Raw genomic sequence first — 17,958 nt, forward strand, 5'->3', positions numbered from 1 at the left:
TCGAAAAAGCGACCTAAATTTAGACATCCTCGGCGGGGCAGCTGTTAAAACCTCGAGGTCTACGAAATCACAACACACCCCATCCCGGATACTTCTCATTAAAAAACCACCCCTTAATAACCTACACCCTAGTTACCCCCTTATTAATCGCTCCAAATCATACACCACCACCAGAAAAATTCTCCACTTTCGAATAACCACGCCGAGCCACACCCCACACGACCGGAAGATCAAATAAAACACCTGAAAATCCGACTCTCCAAATAAATAACGAACCCCTCCCGAAAATCCACCGAATGTCAAAAATCAAGGGTGCGAGTGAAAATTCTCGATTTCCATCAAACGGAAAAGAGAAAGAATTAAAAATCGAAAAAGTAAAGCGCAATCACCTCGATAGGTGAAGGGCGGACAATTAAAAGAACTCTGGGAAAGCTGGAAAATGGCTTTCCCGTGGCGAAAGGCCATTTTTCCCGGCGAGGTTTTCCTCCCACGTGGGGAAATAAATTCGTTCGAGTGAATATTATCGGAGAAAAAGGAAGGAATAATAAAACGGAGGGAAAAAAAAAAGAGGGAATCGCCGAACGAGGCGCGCACTCGGTCGAGTTTTATCGATAACGCGATATGGCGTCGGTGTCGAGGAATTAATCGAGGAATCGCGTGTAAACGCGGTCGCCCGATTCCCCTCTTTCCCGCCAGGATCGAGGGCAGAATCGAGAGTGCCGATGGTGTAAAAACCATCGAAGGAGTATCGAATGCCCTCATCGAGCGACCTTAAGGGGGGGCGAGCCTCGCGAAAGGTGACGCTCCTTTACGGCCCTCGAAAGGCGACTCGACTCGGCCCGGGGGTGGCCCGTCTAGGTACCCTCGCGACCCGTGCTCGTGCTCGAGTCCGCGAACACGCGCAGCACCCGCGGGAGCCACTCGTTGTTTTCCGTGCGGCCCTTGAAAAAAAGACTTTCCCCGTACTCGGGGACGAGGAGTCGAGGCGTTTCCCACTCTCCCCAGTACCCGAGTCGAGTATAAAATAAAATCCCCGAATTCATCTATCAACCTTTCATCAACGAATCGAGTGAAGTGTCTGTGAGAAACTCACAGAAAAGTCAACGACGAGTAATCGAACACCAGCGTGTTTCACCGTAGGATATTAAAATCTCCGCATACGCCTCCAAAACTTTGGAAAACAATCGGTTACATAGTCAAGTGAATGATTAAGGGAGAATTTGATACGGCATTAATGAGTAATATTTTCATGACTTCGGTAACATCGACGTGCACTAAGCCTCTACTGTTATCGGCATTTCTTGTATACGGCGTAGATAAGCGATATTTTCATGCGCTCATTCATTTCAAGGTGCACTAAATTTCCATTGTTATCTGCATGTTTATGTGGCACGACGTAAATGAGTAATTTTCTTCACTGCCAAGGACTGATCCTACCGGTCCTAAAAAATTCTCAGCATATGCACTCCCCGCGATTTACTTGTGCAAATTAACGGAAGCCACTGCGAGAAGCCTAAGCCATGTAAAAAAAATCTTGAAAACGATCATTTAGATATTTTTCAGGTTCTGGGAGGCTCCGAATTTTCCTGACGTCAGAGAGGCCATTAGAATCGAGAAATCCAAATTTCCACGATTTCGGAATTTGTTTATCTTCTTGAACGGCTCTAATTTTTGTACAAAAAAAAAAAAGATGCCACGAGCAAAACTCAACATGACACAAACTTCTGCATCAAAGAAACATTCCCACAAGCCTGTTCATTTTGTTTGTGCGTCAAACTTGATTCCAGGTTCACACAGTCATATCGGAGCTATGAGGCACGACGAGGCTTGCAAATATTCGGGATAAAAGCGATTCGCGATCCACCGGGGGATGGCGATTCGGGGATGTAAGGGGGGCGCGTCTCGGGGGTGATAAAGGCGAATATCGTTAGACAATTAGAAGGCCCTCAACGAGCGACTCGGCGGGGGGTAACAACGGCGAAGCATCGGGGCGTCCTCATTGATTCCTCCCTTGAGTTACGAGCGACTAAGTACGCACAATGGGACTCCCTTCCACTCGAGGGGGCTAAATCCTGCGTGGATCCTTTTCTCGCCGCGGAATAAGTGCGGGACGAAAGAGAGAGAGAGAGAGAGAGAGAACGAGAGGAAGGGGAAGAAAGGGAGAGTGAGAGCGACCGACGTAAACCGCTCGCTGCAATTTCCCTTACACGTCCCGTGCTCGCCGACTCGAGTCTTACCCCCTTCCCTCTCTCTCTCCCCCGTCGAGACGTCCCAGCAAACGCACTTGCAACATCTGCATGACAATTACATAAATCCGACCGTGGTACACTCAATTTATGCACCATTTCTATACGAGAGCCACTTCAAGGATGTCGCAAACGCGATCGTGCGTTCACTCCATTTTCTCCTCCTGGCGAATCCTGATTTGACAAAATGTGGGATAAACAAAGTAACACTGCACGTTCATGCGTTACAAATGCTGCGCACTGCCAAGAGCGAGTAGATATGGAGACTGGATTTCGTGAATAGGGCAAATAATGAGAAATAATATCAGACGATAATCTTACACCCTGTTTAAGAAATTAGGTTGAAGTAACGAGATCTACATGAATAAAATAAATGTCGTGGGTGTTCGTTTGTTTATTGTACCGACTCTGTATTACATCTTCCCATCGATTGACAAGGGTGGGAAAGAGGATTCGAAAGTATTAAAAAATTCTCTCCGATTTGTAGTTACTGAGTAGAAAAGTAAACTTATTTCCTCGAAAACGCACGTTCTGTTAACTCGGTCTCCCCTCGACGTCCTCGTTTCGAAAGACGACAATGGTCGGCAATTATCCGAAGGACAAGTCGCGGGCAACAATTGTCGTCTGATCCTCAAGAAGGCCGAATCCGCGGAGTACTTCGCCACCGATCTTACGTCCACGTGATAAGATAGATAAACCTTGAGATAGGGACCCGAGATCATCGATGATCGCCGGCTGATAACCCAACTATATTGACAATATCTACAGGATCGGTATGAATAATGCACCCTTATTAACGTATAGTCATTCCCTGCGCCCAAAAATATACATACACCAAAATATCGCATATAAATAAATATGTACCAAAAATTGCATTCAGCAGGGGAAAGCGTTTCCTCACAAATTAAGTACCCGCTATCGAAGGCAACGATCGCGGCCAATCTAAACAAACTCCATTAACCAGGGTGCAACCTGAAATATTCGAGTACGTATTAAGAATGCACCCTCGACCACGTACACGATACGAGCACCCTCCGCTCCCCACAACCGTTCATCGGCGGCAGGAATTGCACTAAGTGCAAGTAATTAAATTTCCTTCCCCCGATTATCTGCCATCAAGATGAGAATCACAATGGAAAGAACTGAACTTCCCTCTCAGAACCCAAAAAATTGTCGACGTTCCAGGTTCCTAAACACTCTAAAAGAAACTGAAAAAACTGCCGTGTCAAAGAACAGTCAACATGTTGAATTACACAACCCACAGGGATACATGTAAGACGAAATTTCGATTTTCACTTTTTGAAGGGACGAAAACGAAAGTAGTAGACGATGTAAAATGGTAACTCCACTAAAATTGGATAAACCAGAAACGCGATATCCGGGCAATGGGCATTTTACATCAGCGGGGTTTCACATCTCGGGCGATATAGCATATAATATGACAAAATTTTAAATCACCGTCATGAATTAAAAGGAAAAAAAAAAACAACTATAAAGTATAGGGCAGCAAATTAATACCGAGCCAAGGATGACCCCTTGGATCTCGGTGTTCCTTCAGAATTTCTCCGTTCAAAAATCCTAGGGGAAAAGTTCCTAAAAAATTCCACGCTTTCTAATACCCTCTAATTAGAGGGGAAGGGAAGGTCCGCGGTGGAAAATACCATCAATGATGCGAGCAAGCACGCATTAAGCATGCACCCTTGTAGAAGGTGCGGTAAGCACCCTTCGCCCTCCCCGCAATGAGCTCGCGGCCGACACCTTAAGGCGTGCGTAGACACACGTGCGTGCTCCTCCCTTTCCCATCATCCGGAGGGGCTCCACCACCGTCGAGGCCACTTTGGGACTGGGAAAGACTTTTTGGGCATTTTTTTCTGTCTGGCCGTGCGCGAAGACCGACACAGAAAGAGAGGGAGAGAGATCGCGCGAAAAGGGAACCGCATAAAACGCTAGACGCAGACGGAAACTTCGGCGTTCGCCCCCGTCCCCTTATCCCCACGGAATCCTCGACCTTACGGACGGGATGTACCCATTAACAGAAAGCCCAGTTATTTCAGGAAACGCCGTTTCCTTAGCCTCCCGCCCACCGACGACGCCGGATATATCTGCGTCCGGCACGTATTTATACCTACTATCGATAAATATGCATATACAAGAATGTTTCAAAAAGTAACAGCGAATTAAGAGGGGAGTCTGGTCCAGCTGAGGTTATTTTTCAATACGCTTTTTTTTTTAAATAAAATTTATTTTCGTTCGCGAAACTTTTATTACATGTAAAGGTACATTTAAACAAGAAAAAACACTATTAATAATTTGATTTAAATATATATATCGCAAGCGGAGGGTTCGACCAAATCGGCTGAAATCCTGGAGTCCTTGGGGCCCGAGTGTGATATAATCAGAGGTAAGAATAATATATACTATAATATATTAAATAAAACGGAAATAATAATGACAGGTTAACCGGGAGGAGATCTCTGTTTAGAGATTGTTGTTACTTTTTGAAACGCTTTCGTACATATCCATATACATATATGTATGTATATGTGTATATGAATTCGTGATTTAACTAACGACAAAGATAGGCTGGACAACAACGAGGAGGCGTGAAAAACGGGACGAATTTCTTCTTTTCCCTCTTGCCCCTTTCTCTTCCTCTCGCAATTTCACCAACGTTAAGAGATGAAGCTCCTGCTTTATCTTAAGGTTCTTTCGCCTCCTTTGCCTGGCCGCGTTCACGGGATCACAAAGAGCGACCGGGGAGAGGGCCGAGAGAAAGAGAGAGATAGAGAGGGAAAGAGAGATTAATTGCCTCCGATAGCGTTAATCGGTAAAAGGACTCGATACGTAAGGAGGGAAATCGAGTCACGACCGGGAGAGAGAGGATCCGAAAACCGGGAGAAGAGTCCCGCCTCTGGATTCTGGAAACCGTCTAGAGAAAAAGACTTCCGGGGTTTTCGAGTCAAAATTGTAGCCCCACTTTGAATCCGTGCAACGATTTCACTCTCTGTATCCTACTTTCGATCTCGTATATCCTACTTAATGCGAATTAAATTCAACTTCAGGCTTACAAACAGAAGAAATAAAAACATCTTCCACCTTTAAGGCCTAAGTAGGATCTCAATTGTTTTCAAGTTACTCGAGTTGAAATTTCAGCCTTATTTTCAGCCTGCGTAACATTCGTAGGCGTCTTTCGATCATGTTTGACTCTTTAAGACCTACTTTCGATCTTGAACGTCCTACTCAATTAAGTCTTAATTTAGGCCTTAAAATAGAAGAAATGGTAATTTCTTCCACTTTTAAGGTCTAAAGTAGGATCTCATTTGAATAGAAGAATTATCTTTTTTTTTTTCATGTTACCTCAAACTTTATTTAGGGTCTACAATTCGGGATTCTACTTAGAATTAAACTTTCGACTCAGAGTGCCTTTCTTTATATTATCCGAAAACCCATTTAAGGCCAAAATGTAGAAATTCTAAGTAGAATAAAAATTTCGACTCGGATTCGGGCCATTTTTTTCATAGACTCGATTGTCCAACATGCCGCTTCGCAAGTACCCTTCGGATCAGTCTGACTAAATCCAGGGTGGATGTTACATCGGATGTTGGAAATTAATGCAATCACTGTAATGCAAGTCGAGTCGGAAAGGAGATCGTTTCCTGTTCGTCCCTCGGGATATCGCCAGGAGACTAATCCGGGATATTCCTGAGACACTGGCTTGAGTTGTAAACCAACCGACCCAGAAACGTACCTCCACTTTCCGAGGTATCCTCGAGAGCCCGAAAATATACACATGGATCTAGCAAATAATCGAGATGGTACAATGTTAACTAAAAATTAATCTCCGCATAAAAAGATAACGGCCTCGATATGATCCCCGTGGCAAAAAGAAGCACATTTAACACATTAATTGTCAAGAAAAGTTATAGAGGATTTAAAAAATAAATAAATTCAGGCCGATAAGGAAGTCTACGATAATCCGTTTCGAGACTGGCAAGTTCTGAAACAAATTTCTCATCCATTGGATCACCCAGTCCTGTCGTCACCTTATACTTCCTTCCGGATTCTACCGTTACATTCAGAGTAAATCGGCGATAAATCATCGGCTACCCGAGATTAATCGGAATCGCGAGCCGAGTCGAGTCGGGAATAAGGTTATTCATCTGCCTTCCCTCGGGATATCCCGAGGGCTAATCCGGGATATTCTTGAGATATTGACCCGAGGCATGAACCAACCGACCCCGAGATGTACTTTCATCTCTTGGGAGAGCGAAAAAAAAATAAGTTAGAAAAAAAAGAAACAGGTCCTCTCGATACACCTCGCGAATGAGTCGCGAGGATACAGGCGCATTTCACGATTTTCTCCCGCAAATGAAATTCCCATCGACACGGGGTATACATTATACGGTAGCTCGCGATTTGTCCGTGGAATTAATTCCGGGATACGCGCGATGTTTACTACTCGGATAAACATTCGAAATAAATGCCGACGCGAGAGAGTCGGGCCAGAGTGGAACTTCCACCCTGGAAATTTTCCCGTAGGGATTGCTATGAAAATCACACCTCGGCTCGATATTTTTAAACCGGTCAAAATCGGCCGAACTAATCGAGCGTAACAGGAAATGCCGACGACGATAGGTAACGATATCCGCGATATCTAATATTGGCTCAAAACATATACATACGAGTATGTATGTACACGCACACTTAATGGCGCGCATAAATATGTGCACTTTTAATACCCGAGTCGGCTCGTTATTTAAACGACTCTTGCACGGCCTTCGAGCAAAATACGTAATTGAACGTACATACACCGGCACCCTGGAGTACTCGTCAATGTGCCCTCCGGATCCACCAAACCACGATTTTTTTTTAACGATTTTACGAATATCGAAAAAAAATCCCGAGAGATTCTCAGGTAAATGTCTGTACCAAAGAAACTCAAGTAGCAAGTAAAGCGCTTAAAGAAACACCGGTTGGTAATTTCATTAAAAAAAAATTAACGCGCGCCGCCGGCTGTTATTTCATAATTAAAGTCCAAAAATGAAGAAAACGCCACTAGTGAAATTTTCATTTTGAAGGCATGAAATAACTCGTTAGTAATTGACGACGTTCGTACTTGAATACATACATTTAATAGCGTTTGTTCGTCACCGGTCAATAATATGTTAAGTCTTCGTAGTAAAAGGATTGCTCGAAGTACATATTTGTAGAAATAATTCCGGTTAGGTGCGACCTTCAAACTAGACACACCAACAGATGAGACCGAAGAACGTTTCCTGTTTTCATCGCGTCTCCTTGCTTGGAGCACGAAAACAACACTGAGACGCAATTCTGATTAACAATTAGCCTAAGGTACTGAAATTTAACGAGCCCATTGTCCAAATGTCAAATACATTCGTTGGAACTAGAAAACGCAAAACTTCAGAATTCGACGTCGAAATGACAAAAATGTAGAATTTAAAGTTAGAAGTTCAAATGGCAAAACTTCATACTTAAACTTCAGAACTCGAGATAGAAGTGGCAAAACTTACGAGTTCGAAGTGGAAGTCTGAAAAATTCGACGCAGAGACCGGTACTATCTCTAAGCGAAAAATGCCTGCAAAAGTGCTCGTTGGAAGGCACACGAAAATCCATCAAATCCCTTTTCCGCCTCTAAAGGAATAGAGACGCTTCAAAATCGCGATTGATTACATTTATTGAGTCCTGTAACTTACTCCCGCTCGCCCTTTCTATATTCCTCGTCCCTTTAACAGCTCCCATCATCTACCAATTATCGACAAATCAAGCTGCTACCATGCCTCCAAATATGAGAAATTCCCCCGAAAACATTTTCTGCGCCTATGGGAGGTAAAATACTAAATTGAGTTAAGGTAAAGGGGTACAGAAATGTTCAAATCGAATAGTCGAAACCAGCGTCGAATTTCTATCCCTGGTTTGGATGAGAGGTGATTTCGCCAGTCGATTCATGCCATGGATGCACACGTAGAGATCGATTTTTCGATTATTCGGACGCTCGAGGGGGTTAATTGAAAACGCGCGGCTTCGCTGAGGTGCTGGAAAGAAGAAAAGGCGAGAGAGTAGACTCGACGAGAGGGAATGTCGATTACTCACCGGCGCGGCGGAACAGTGCTCCAGGAGGATCCGCGGGTCACTGTCACACTGCACCAGGGACGCGACTCGTTGCCTGGAGCAACGGAGCCCTCGGGACGACGGGGTAGTTCCCGACGTCGGCGACGGGAGTGCCGCGGGCCGCAACGGTTCGCACTCGCGGACAGCAGGTCCCACGAAGCCTAAGGCCAGAAGGAAGTAAACCCGAAGTAGCCTCGGACCGCCATGCACAGACTGCCGTGTCCGATCCGGCGAGACCCGCGCATGCCTTCATCGAACGCGCCCTCTCCCCTCGGCAATGGTCGCGCGCCACCGTCGCCATCTTGCGATAGTCCCGGGAACCGATAAGCGCAAAGAGACCGAAATTATCGATCGACGATATACTAACGAGCTAGCAGTGATGGATAATGATGCGTTACTCGAGATTTTCACGTATATTGCGTAAATCAAATCATTTATCGTAGAGAATATCGTAGAATGTCAATAAATTACTTATCAAATATGGCGAATGCTGCAAATTTATGACATAGAACCAATAGAATTTTAGCCGCGGTAAGTTACGTCAGAAACGATGAGAAATTCCTGGGAAGTTATCGATAATTTCTCCTGTAACGAGCCACTCGCTCTCGGGAAACATGTAGCCATCTATAGCGCATTATCCAAGCTCCTTATTACGCGGTAGATTCGAGACATTGTATTGCGAATTTGGTCACGACACGCAACGGGACCAAGGAGAGGAAGGGGTAAACGAATATACTACGTGTCCCGACGACTCACCCACACAGTTAAAGCCATTCTTCTTACTGAAAATCTAGGAGTGGGAGATCCAGTGCGAGGTCTAGATATGCATGGTCTGAGCGAGACGGGGAGGCAGCCATATTACCGCGTCAAAACGTGGCGCAAGATTTGAATAAGTCTTTCTACTTTTTACATTGAAAGTAAAAAGAAATAACAAAATTAAAATTCAAAGCTGTAATTATGTAGTTTATGTTAAGTTTTTAATCGTTTTCTCTGCAATTAATAGTAATAGATAATTACAGGTATATTTTAACATACGTCATCGTTCTTTTATCATTACTTTTTCAGAACGAAACAACGGGTTCATCTGGGCTTTTTTTTTTCTTCAACTTCCCAGATTTTACCTTGCAACTACGAGCCACACGGAACGTTAATGGTTTTTGGAGAACGACCAAATTGAACATTTTCAATTTGGTCGTTTTGTGACTTTTAAATTAGTACTTTGATTGCTTTGTGATATTCGGCATTTGAACATGCCAATATGGCCGACTGCTCCCCCTTCGGCTTCAACCTCGCGGGCAAATACCCAGTCTCTCTAGTACTATATCCATGGAATATACCGATGCTCGAGTAAAGATACATATCCGTGACCCTTCTATTGATCATTCTTTCACAGCCTTCGGCGTGAAATCACAAGTGGTAAAGGTTATTTAAAAATGGCGGACGCATCGTCTTCCGACACTACCTCAGATTGTTACAATGATTGTTTCTCTGATATTTCATCCGAGGTGCCTTCGGAATACGTTGTCGTAGGCCAGAAGCCTTGTACGTCTCATTGGAATAATAAAAGACACTTCTTGCAGAAATTATATACGCGAGAGGTAAGACTTAACCTTCAAACAACGAAGGCATTGTTTGAACTGACAGCCTTCCAAATCTGTCAATGCACTTGACATGTTCCATTGGAAATAAAATGCCGTGTGAATCGAATTTGACACGTTTCATAGAAATTCAAAACTTTAACTCACTTTTCATTGAGTATAATAATACTCTTTTTCAATGTATTAGTTTAAACCCCATTTATTTGTAATTTTATTTTCATAAGAAATTTAATTTTTATGCTCATATTACTTGTTGGAGTATATTACTTTTTATGTGTTCTGACGTTGCATTCGACGTCTTGCAGATCAGAGGTTGTCTATCGATTCATAATTATGCAGCAGAAGAAAGAATGTTCATAAATGTACCTCCATGGCGACATTTGCAGCTTATTCAGGTAGTTCCCAAGTATGCTCTTGAAGCAGGGTACGTATTAATTTTTATTTTTTTCATTAATATATCAATTGTTTCTAAGTACATTTCACAAACTTTAGTCCAAAACAAATAGTCCTCATTGTCATTTTAACCATTTAATATAGTTATAAACAAATGCGATGCAAATTTGTAATAATGTTCTTTCATGCATAAAAAAAAGTAGGAAAATAATTCCTTTAAAAGGTGCACATGTTAAATGATTCAACTTGAATTAACACGTTTTTTATATAAAAATTTTTATTTATTTCACAAAGGCATATAGTTATGGGGCTGACACAATGTGGTCAGTTTCTATTGACCTACACGTACAGCCTGGATGTCAGTGGTAATAGTTCGATGTACAAATACTTATTGCATTGGTGGGCATTTACCCCTAATCACGTCTCCCGTAAAGTTGCCGAAGTTACCTTATTTGGTAACTATACCATTTACAGAGAGCTTACTATAGTTATATCTCAATGGCCAATGGAAAGAAGTAAGCTAGTCATACATGGTCTGTGGTAAGTTTTGCTTCAAGTTTAATGAAAGAAAATAAAAGTTTATGTTTAAAATAAAAATTTTTCATTTCAGTACTAACTGGTTGCAATTGCAGCCAACGGATAGAGCATACTTAACGATAACAACTGTACCTTCCCTCCAAAACTGCAGAGATTGCCTAAAAGTTGCCGCATCTTACGAAGAAGAAGGTACAGTTACTTGAAACATTGTGAATTAATTTATTGTGAATATTTATGTACTATCATAATTGTACCATTCCTTCTCAGAATTGGCTGCTAGTTGGGACAGTGGTGTTCGTTGCAATTGCTTACAACATGGACTTACAGTTCACACGACATATGAAGTTATCTCTCCATACCCGCGTTTTCGGGCCGCAGTGTGTTTAAAGTACTGGAACCATGTCGTAGTTAACACAGGGAACTTTTTACACGTCCTTAGGGTAGATCTGGATCTCTTAAAGACTAAAAATCAAAAGTCCGTTGACAAACAAGGATTTACAATGCCTGACACAGTACCTTTAGATGTAACAAGTGACATCGAGGAGGCAGACGATGCAAAAACTGAGTGCTCTGAAAGCTTGGACGACAAACTGAGTACATCCGATGGACAAGTCGAACGGTCACCCAAATGTGATGGACCTAACGAACAAAGCTTTGTCGACGAGACGAGTAAGTGCGAAGAGAAAACAGGACACGATTTGCTGGTGCATACCTCAAGCAGTGATCAAAGCGATTACATCTGTGATATTAGTAAGCCTAGTGATAGCTTAAGCGTTAAAGTGTGTCAATGTGTGGATGATTGCAAGTGCCGTGGTACAAATGCGATCAGCTCTCGAGGAGAGCAGCAAGCAATATCGGTCAGAGATAAGATATTGCAGGACTTTTGCGATGATCTCTCCCAGGAACTTAGTATCGGTAGTGACTCGATAACATTAGTGAAGCATCCCTCTTGTTCTCCACGCTCAACGCCACAAAGATTGCCGTCCGATCTTCGATCTTTCACGTGGTCCTCGCCAATAATCAATCCACCTTCGGACATCCTGAGGACACGTAATTCGGAATCTAGTCATGGGAACATGCGTATTCAACGTTCCAACTCCCCACAACCTGGTGTGTCACAGGACGCAACTGGAATCGGTGTCACGTTAGTAAACCCTTCGCTACATGCTCTTTCCGTAAGTCCATCATCCTCGTGTACCCCCCGATTAATGACACCACGTATTACAAGATCTTTTCGACGACACCCCAGTCCTCGCAAACGAACAAACCTTCATTCCCCACCGCCTACTCTTCCCTCTCCTCAACCCAGAGGTCGAGCTACGCACAAACTCATCCTCGAGGCTGAAAAAGCTTACGAGTTCACGGACGAGTCTCAAGAAACTTGTGAGAAACTCAGCTCGTTTCGGAAACGTAGACTAGCGGATAAGAAATATGAATTTTGCGACGAAATCGAGGATGCAGAGAATATAGTTCCTTTCAAACATATACGTGATCAGTCCAAACACCCTGGTTGCTCTCTACAAGTGACCTCTCCGTCTGCCTCACCCTTGCCGAATATTAGAAAACATCGCCTGGACTCGGATCACAGCGAGACGAGTGAATCCAATCCTCAAGATAACAATTCATCCAACGACTTCCAATCTACTGACAGCGGTAAACTATTAACCTGTGAATAGCATTCGTGTTATGACCATCTTTCATATTTTAATCTTTGTTAAAAATGTATACACTGCGCCGTAAAAATTATAATAATCGCAAAACTTCTCATTTGGCAGAAAAATGTGTGCTGAGGCCCTTAAATCAAAACCAACTTCCGAATGGTGGGATGTATCGTGATCGTTCCAGTAAACTATGCTCAAATGCTTCACCACTGGTCCCTAAAGTCTCGTTGCAATATCCCACCATAAAATGCACTGCACATTTCAAACGAAGTTACATAGAAATGGATGACGAAATGGTGTCTGTCATTACCGATGTAGAAGGTTAATTCCAGCATTCTTATTGATTCTTCACATTTTTGCAATAAGCTAACATTCAATAATAATCAATTTGTACAAATATTTAAGATACAAAACATGTTACTTCGTTTGCACTACTAATAGCGTTATTAATTGGAAAAAATATAATTTTTCAGACGACGAGACTGGTGGTTACGTTAGCTATCAATGCGTACTGCCAATACATGTTCACGGATCTGGGTACGCACAAATGCAAATGATTAGTAATAGTAAAGCAGAAAAAATGGTAAGTTCGTTTTCATTCTACTTGATTACACACATATCTGGCTACAAAGATATAATTCTCTTACTTTTAATCAAAGATGGTACCTTGCGTGATTGTACACCAGCTCAGCTTCGACATCGAAACGTTTTCCCATCACATCGCCGATTGGATCTGCACAAGATTCAAGAAAAAATACTGGCACTGTAGTGATTACGATATAGAGATAATCGATGTATGTTCACTTAGTGGTGACGTGATATGCCTGCTTATTATGAAAATTCAAGCCAGCGAACTCTGCAATCCAACACAATGGTGAGTATAATTATCTCGTCTTGCACTTTTCTCGTTCCTGGTCTCAAGGTCTGGTATAAAGATAAAACTAGTTAATTAAAACTTTACGTCTTTTACACTCATGACCACAAAAACTCGTAACAATTCTCATCGTTAGTTCGCAAGAAAGGAAGCTATACGACGTCGGCTGCAAGTTCACGTGGAACATAGACACAAACCAATACAGAATAACAGACGTGTTGCCAATGTTAGAACTGAAACCAAAACCGTCAAAACTGCTTGAAGATTCAATTACTCGTGGTCCAGTGTGGAATCCAGCAAAAGTGATCGCACCAGCACTGAGAAAGAAGATTCAACAACCGTATGCGCGTACGGTACGATTTTTGCACAACGAAATAACTTTGTCAGGTCGGTTGTTTCTCCAAAATACATATTACAATATCCTTCCGAAATTCTTCTAATACTGTGTTGGTTTTAGGCGAGTCCATCATCAGGTTACAGGATCTAGACAATCTGGTGGAGTTTTATGTCACGTCCCTGCCAAACTCTCCCTTAGTGTAGCCGGCGGTTGCCAACAAATGATACAAATAAATAAATTATTAATTCTAACATAAGCACAATGGGGTCGTCGAATGGATTTAACCACTTACAATTCTCCGAATAAAGGCAGATGATAGTTTATTGGTACTCCTAAAGAATTAACCATTTACAACAAGTCTTACCAAGCTATTGGACAAGTATGCAGGTAATAGGACGTGTTTGTCGAAAAGCTGCCATGCAGTTCGACTAGATATCGGAATGTAATTGGCAAACAAGGATCGCCATAAATGCATTTGCAACTTGTAAAAAATTGTACATTTCCACATTATCAAGACCTTAGGAATGTATAATCTTACATCTTACAGATAAAAAGATACTTTGATCAAATAACTGTTACAAACAATAGTCTGTCCTTTAAGTACCATGATCGAACTGATTGTAAAGTTACGTTGATGTAATTTTCGAAAAATGCTAATGCGACATACAATGATCCTTGAGCAGAAACAACTGACAACAAGCACGGATATCTGGAATACACTTACAAATTAAGAGATTCACATTACTTGCATTCTTGGTATATAAATGAATGGTTAATTGCATTTTAACAAATTTTCTATTTTTTAATGCAATGAGCCATCTTTATGAAAAATGTTCTATAATTATATTATGCAAGAGGTACCACCGGTGTCAGTAAACGATCTGTGGCTTAAATTGCACAAATTCGGAACTGCGTTTAAATAATATCGGAACCCTGAATCATAATAATTAAGGAGCTAGAATTTACGGCGGTATCTTAACTGTGGTATTTTCATTACCATTCGATGCAACATCGTCGAGTTTCAATCCAGCAAGTACTTCTTCCCAGGCACGCATGCATTGTTGATAATGCACAATCTGCCGATCGGCCATAGATGCCAACATTTGTTTCAAATCTCTGCGTCTTTCTATGTTCCATCGTTCCAAGTCGCTCCGTAAGTTTTCGTTCGCACATTCAACGCGATCTTGCAACATCTCAACGCGTTTCGACAAACGTGGCACGGTATGCCCGAGTCTTTCCAATTTCTCGTCTCGTGATTCCCCTTTCCATAATGACCCACTCCAACTTTGTGACATCGTTGATCCATTGGATATGCCTAATAACTGCATGATTACAAGAGGACAACGTTACAAGTTGCATTTCCATGTAAGACAATATGAAAGTAATTTCTTAACAAACCTGATCCTTTTCGATTCGATATTTTGCTAATTCTTCAACAGTCATTTCATATTCAGCTTGCATGGAATCACGTCGCGCTAATGCATCCTTCACTGCATCTACGTAAGCAATGTAATCGCGACCTTCGCTCGTAGTGGAGTCCAACAATTTTTGGTTCGCAGTAGCATTGGCTTCAATTGCCCTAGCAATTGCAAGTAATACAGGGGAGAGTTCAGGTTCGGAGGTAGCCCACAGTGTAAATATTGGATGCAATTGATGCAGTACGCATAAGTAGTCTGGAGAATACCATATTAACAAAAATGTTAAATTTTTTAAATTAACACAGCACAATTATTTTGTAGAAGATTACTTACCCTGCCTTTCTTTATACATGCGATTACTAATTTTGTCTATAGTCAGCAGTTTTTCTCTAAGCGATATGCAATAATCTCGGACACGTTCAAACTCTACATGACGCCGCTTTGGAGTATAAACACCTACTATGTTTTGTAAAGAATCGGTCACTTTTACAAAGACATTTCCATGGTTTTTACGGTGCACAGCGAATTCCTAAACAGACATTATTAATTCACTTTTTATGTATCCATACCAAATGTTTATTTCAAGAAATGATGAATACTTACGGCTGGCTTAGCGCACAGGAAAATATGTACATTCTGGTCACAACTTAAAATTGGGTGATTGGCAATACGGTTCATAAATATATGTAGCAGTTTCATACGGGATGCTATAAATTCCTTGGAATAACGATCCAATTGGGCAAGCAGCGTATGTTTACCTGGTATTGGCTGTTTAAAATAAACACAAAAAATTCCATTTATATCGAATTTAACCATAGTGCATTGTCTCGGATTCTCTAATAACTCACTGGAATTATATGAGTTGGATATGAATCGACCAACTTTTGGCGCAACCAATTGAAATCATTGTAACGCCTGCGAACAATGTATTCCCGTTCACTGAATTCAGGCCTAGAAGTCTGTTAAACAATTTCTTGATAAGTACACATATCCTATGTACAATTTAACCAATATACTCACCTTGGTTGTAACACGAAATGTTACAAAAGTCTCCAATGTTTCTAAATGTTTCTGCGGATTATCAACTTTAATTTGTAGGTCTCGGGAATCAAATTGTAAATCTGAGCTGTCGTGCTCAGGAAGAGTGGAGAAACTATCCGTGGACGGTGAAGCAACCTCAAACATAAGTTATTACACCATTAGTTGACAAATGCATCGACGTGAATACCTTTTTAGAAAAAGGAACGAAAAACTATTAATAATTCAAAGTTATGTTCTTACCACCGAGCCTTCCGCCGAAGTGCTGTAGTTTGAAAAGAGATCCGTTTCCCGACTTTCCTGCTTCGTTATTCCACCTGCAGCCATCGTGCTGACTTCTAGGACGGCTGTTCCACTTGCCACCTTGGCTTCCAGAGTTTCCACCTCACTTTCTGAGGTCATCATCTTTCCCCACTTTTCCTATTTATTTTCAACCGAGAGCGGATTATTGACAACAATCTTATCGAGTGGAAGGGATTACCTGTTCCTTTCCAAAACATTCCATTTCCGTCTTTCTATTCTCAATTCTCTGCACTTACTATGTTTACGTCGATACGGATTATGTCAGGTATTAAAGTAAAATAGGGTACCCTGATTGGTGTTTCGGTTAGATCCGCAATATATCTGACCAATCACAATGTTACATCTAATTTCACTGTAAAATAAAATACTTCGATGTGAATACTAGGCGTCTATTACGTATTTTTGACGTGCGCTCTCACTTCTCGCACTTTCATCTCACGTGGGTTTATTCGCCGAATTACGTATTCGCTATATGAAAGACCGAGATCACTAGCACTTTCAGTCTAGTAATATTGTTAAATAAAGGTAGATACCTTGTAAATCGAAAATTGTTGAGAGGTAGTGTGTTATAGGCAGAAAAGACGAGAAGATGAAAAGCCGTTAAAAGTAAAGAAGAGGACTCGAGTCTATGCTTCACCATTTCGCTTAAAACTTTATATCGAGCCAATTCATATGAATGGTTTCGCATTTTCACCACCAAAACTGTTCCGTAATACCGTGAACTACTCATTTTTCACATTTTCGCTCAATTTGCTTTACGTAATAGACCCCCCAATTTCACAACTCGAGTTAATCGGAATTTAATTGATTTACAGTAGGTTTAAACCGTGTGTAAACGAATTGAACTTCGGTTAACTCGAGTTGTAGAACCAGACCTTAAAACGGTGCTATATATTATCTAGGGTATTATAATCTAACTAAATTATTTGGATGCATAAAAATAATCAACAAATAAGAATGGCTTGCAAGTTAACCGAACATCATTTTTATTCACGTCGCTGCTATTAATAGCATGTTCACAAGCTGAACATTCTAAATCGATTTATTAAAGTCAAAGACCGATTAGAACTTAGCCGATTTAATAAAATATATGGTAACAAATTCACATTAAATCCAGGCCAATTGTAAAATCTTTAATCGTTGAATTATTATCGCAAATCATTCAATCATCATTAGGTCCAAGTATTATATATATATGTTACATATATATAATACTTAGCCTGATATAACATACATGTGCAACATATATTCATACGGGCACAATCTTGAAACCGATTCACCGTTTATCATAACATTTTAGAAAACCATTTTTCTAGCTACATTAACTCTGCCCCGTCTTCTTCCCGTTACGATAGATAGCACCTACCGCGCCAGATAGCGCCTACCGCATACGGCCTTAGCGATATCGCGTACATATGCATACA

At 41.5% G+C, this 17,958-nt stretch overlaps 3 protein-coding genes across 3 annotated transcripts in view; 1 reads left to right on the forward strand and 2 right to left on the reverse strand.

The window, feature by feature from the left end:
• Positions 1-8,569, reverse strand: part of LOC105704139 (abnormal cell migration protein 10) — a 144,541-nt gene extending 135,972 nt beyond the window's left edge. Inside the window, exon 1 of the mRNA XM_012433110.2 lies at positions 8,358-8,569. The gene's annotated coding sequence lies outside the window, so the exon portion shown is untranslated. The remainder of the gene's footprint in view (positions 1-8,357) is intronic.
• A 1,230-nt stretch (positions 8,570-9,799) lies between these two features.
• On the forward strand, positions 9,800-14,026 carry LOC105704225. Its single transcript, XM_012433275.2, has 10 exons — positions 9,800-9,973; positions 10,279-10,397; positions 10,661-10,906; positions 10,977-11,092; positions 11,171-12,556; positions 12,679-12,885; positions 13,038-13,147; positions 13,224-13,438; positions 13,575-13,825; positions 13,896-14,026. The coding sequence occupies exons 1-10, from the start codon at positions 9,809-9,811 to the stop codon at positions 13,976-13,978; spliced, it is 2,898 nt and encodes a 965-aa protein (XP_012288698.1). The 5' UTR covers positions 9,800-9,808; the 3' UTR covers positions 13,979-14,026.
• Positions 14,027-14,078: 52 nt separating this feature from the next.
• On the reverse strand, positions 14,079-16,755 carry LOC105704226 (sorting nexin-30-like). The gene is made up of 7 exons (XM_012433276.1): positions 16,475-16,755; positions 16,214-16,369; positions 16,042-16,152; positions 15,797-15,961; positions 15,527-15,722; positions 15,174-15,448; positions 14,079-15,097 (listed from the first exon to the last, which is right to left on the reverse strand). The coding sequence occupies exons 1-7, from the start codon at positions 16,634-16,636 to the stop codon at positions 14,738-14,740; spliced, it is 1,425 nt and encodes a 474-aa protein (XP_012288699.1). The 5' UTR covers positions 16,637-16,755; the 3' UTR covers positions 14,079-14,737.
• Between the last annotated feature and the right edge of the window lie 1,203 nt (positions 16,756-17,958).

This window comes from Orussus abietinus, unplaced genomic scaffold, assembly GCF_000612105.2.
Source record: "Orussus abietinus isolate OABI.00-Male unplaced genomic scaffold, Oabi_2.0 scaffold7, whole genome shotgun sequence".
NCBI classification, from domain to species: domain Eukaryota; kingdom Metazoa; phylum Arthropoda; class Insecta; order Hymenoptera; family Orussidae; genus Orussus; species Orussus abietinus.

What these genes read in the sequence shown, in the direction of transcription:
- LOC105704225 (XM_012433275.2), top strand. Translation starts at nt 9,809, where the DNA reads ATGGCGGACGCATCGTCTTCCGACACTACCTCAGATTGTTACAATGAT. An exon ending in AGAAATTATATACGCGAGAG is followed by an intron (nt 9,974 to 10,278) that starts GTAAGACTTAAC and finishes GACGTCTTGCAG; the next exon opens with ATCAGAGGTTGTCTATCGAT. An exon ending in CTCTGCAATCCAACACAATG is followed by an intron (nt 13,439 to 13,574) that starts GTGAGTATAATT and finishes TCTCATCGTTAG; the next exon opens with TTCGCAAGAAAGGAAGCTAT.
- LOC105704226 (XM_012433276.1), bottom strand. Translation starts at nt 16,636, where the DNA reads ATGATGACCTCAGAAAGTGAGGTGGAAACTCTGGAAGCCAAGGTGGCA. An exon ending in ATCCAACTCATATAATTCCA is followed by an intron (nt 15,962 to 16,041) that starts GTGAGTTATTAG and finishes TATTTTAAACAG; the next exon opens with CCAATACCAGGTAAACATAC. An exon ending in CATGTATAAAGAAAGGCAGG is followed by an intron (nt 15,449 to 15,526) that starts GTAAGTAATCTT and finishes GGTATTCTCCAG; the next exon opens with ACTACTTATGCGTACTGCAT.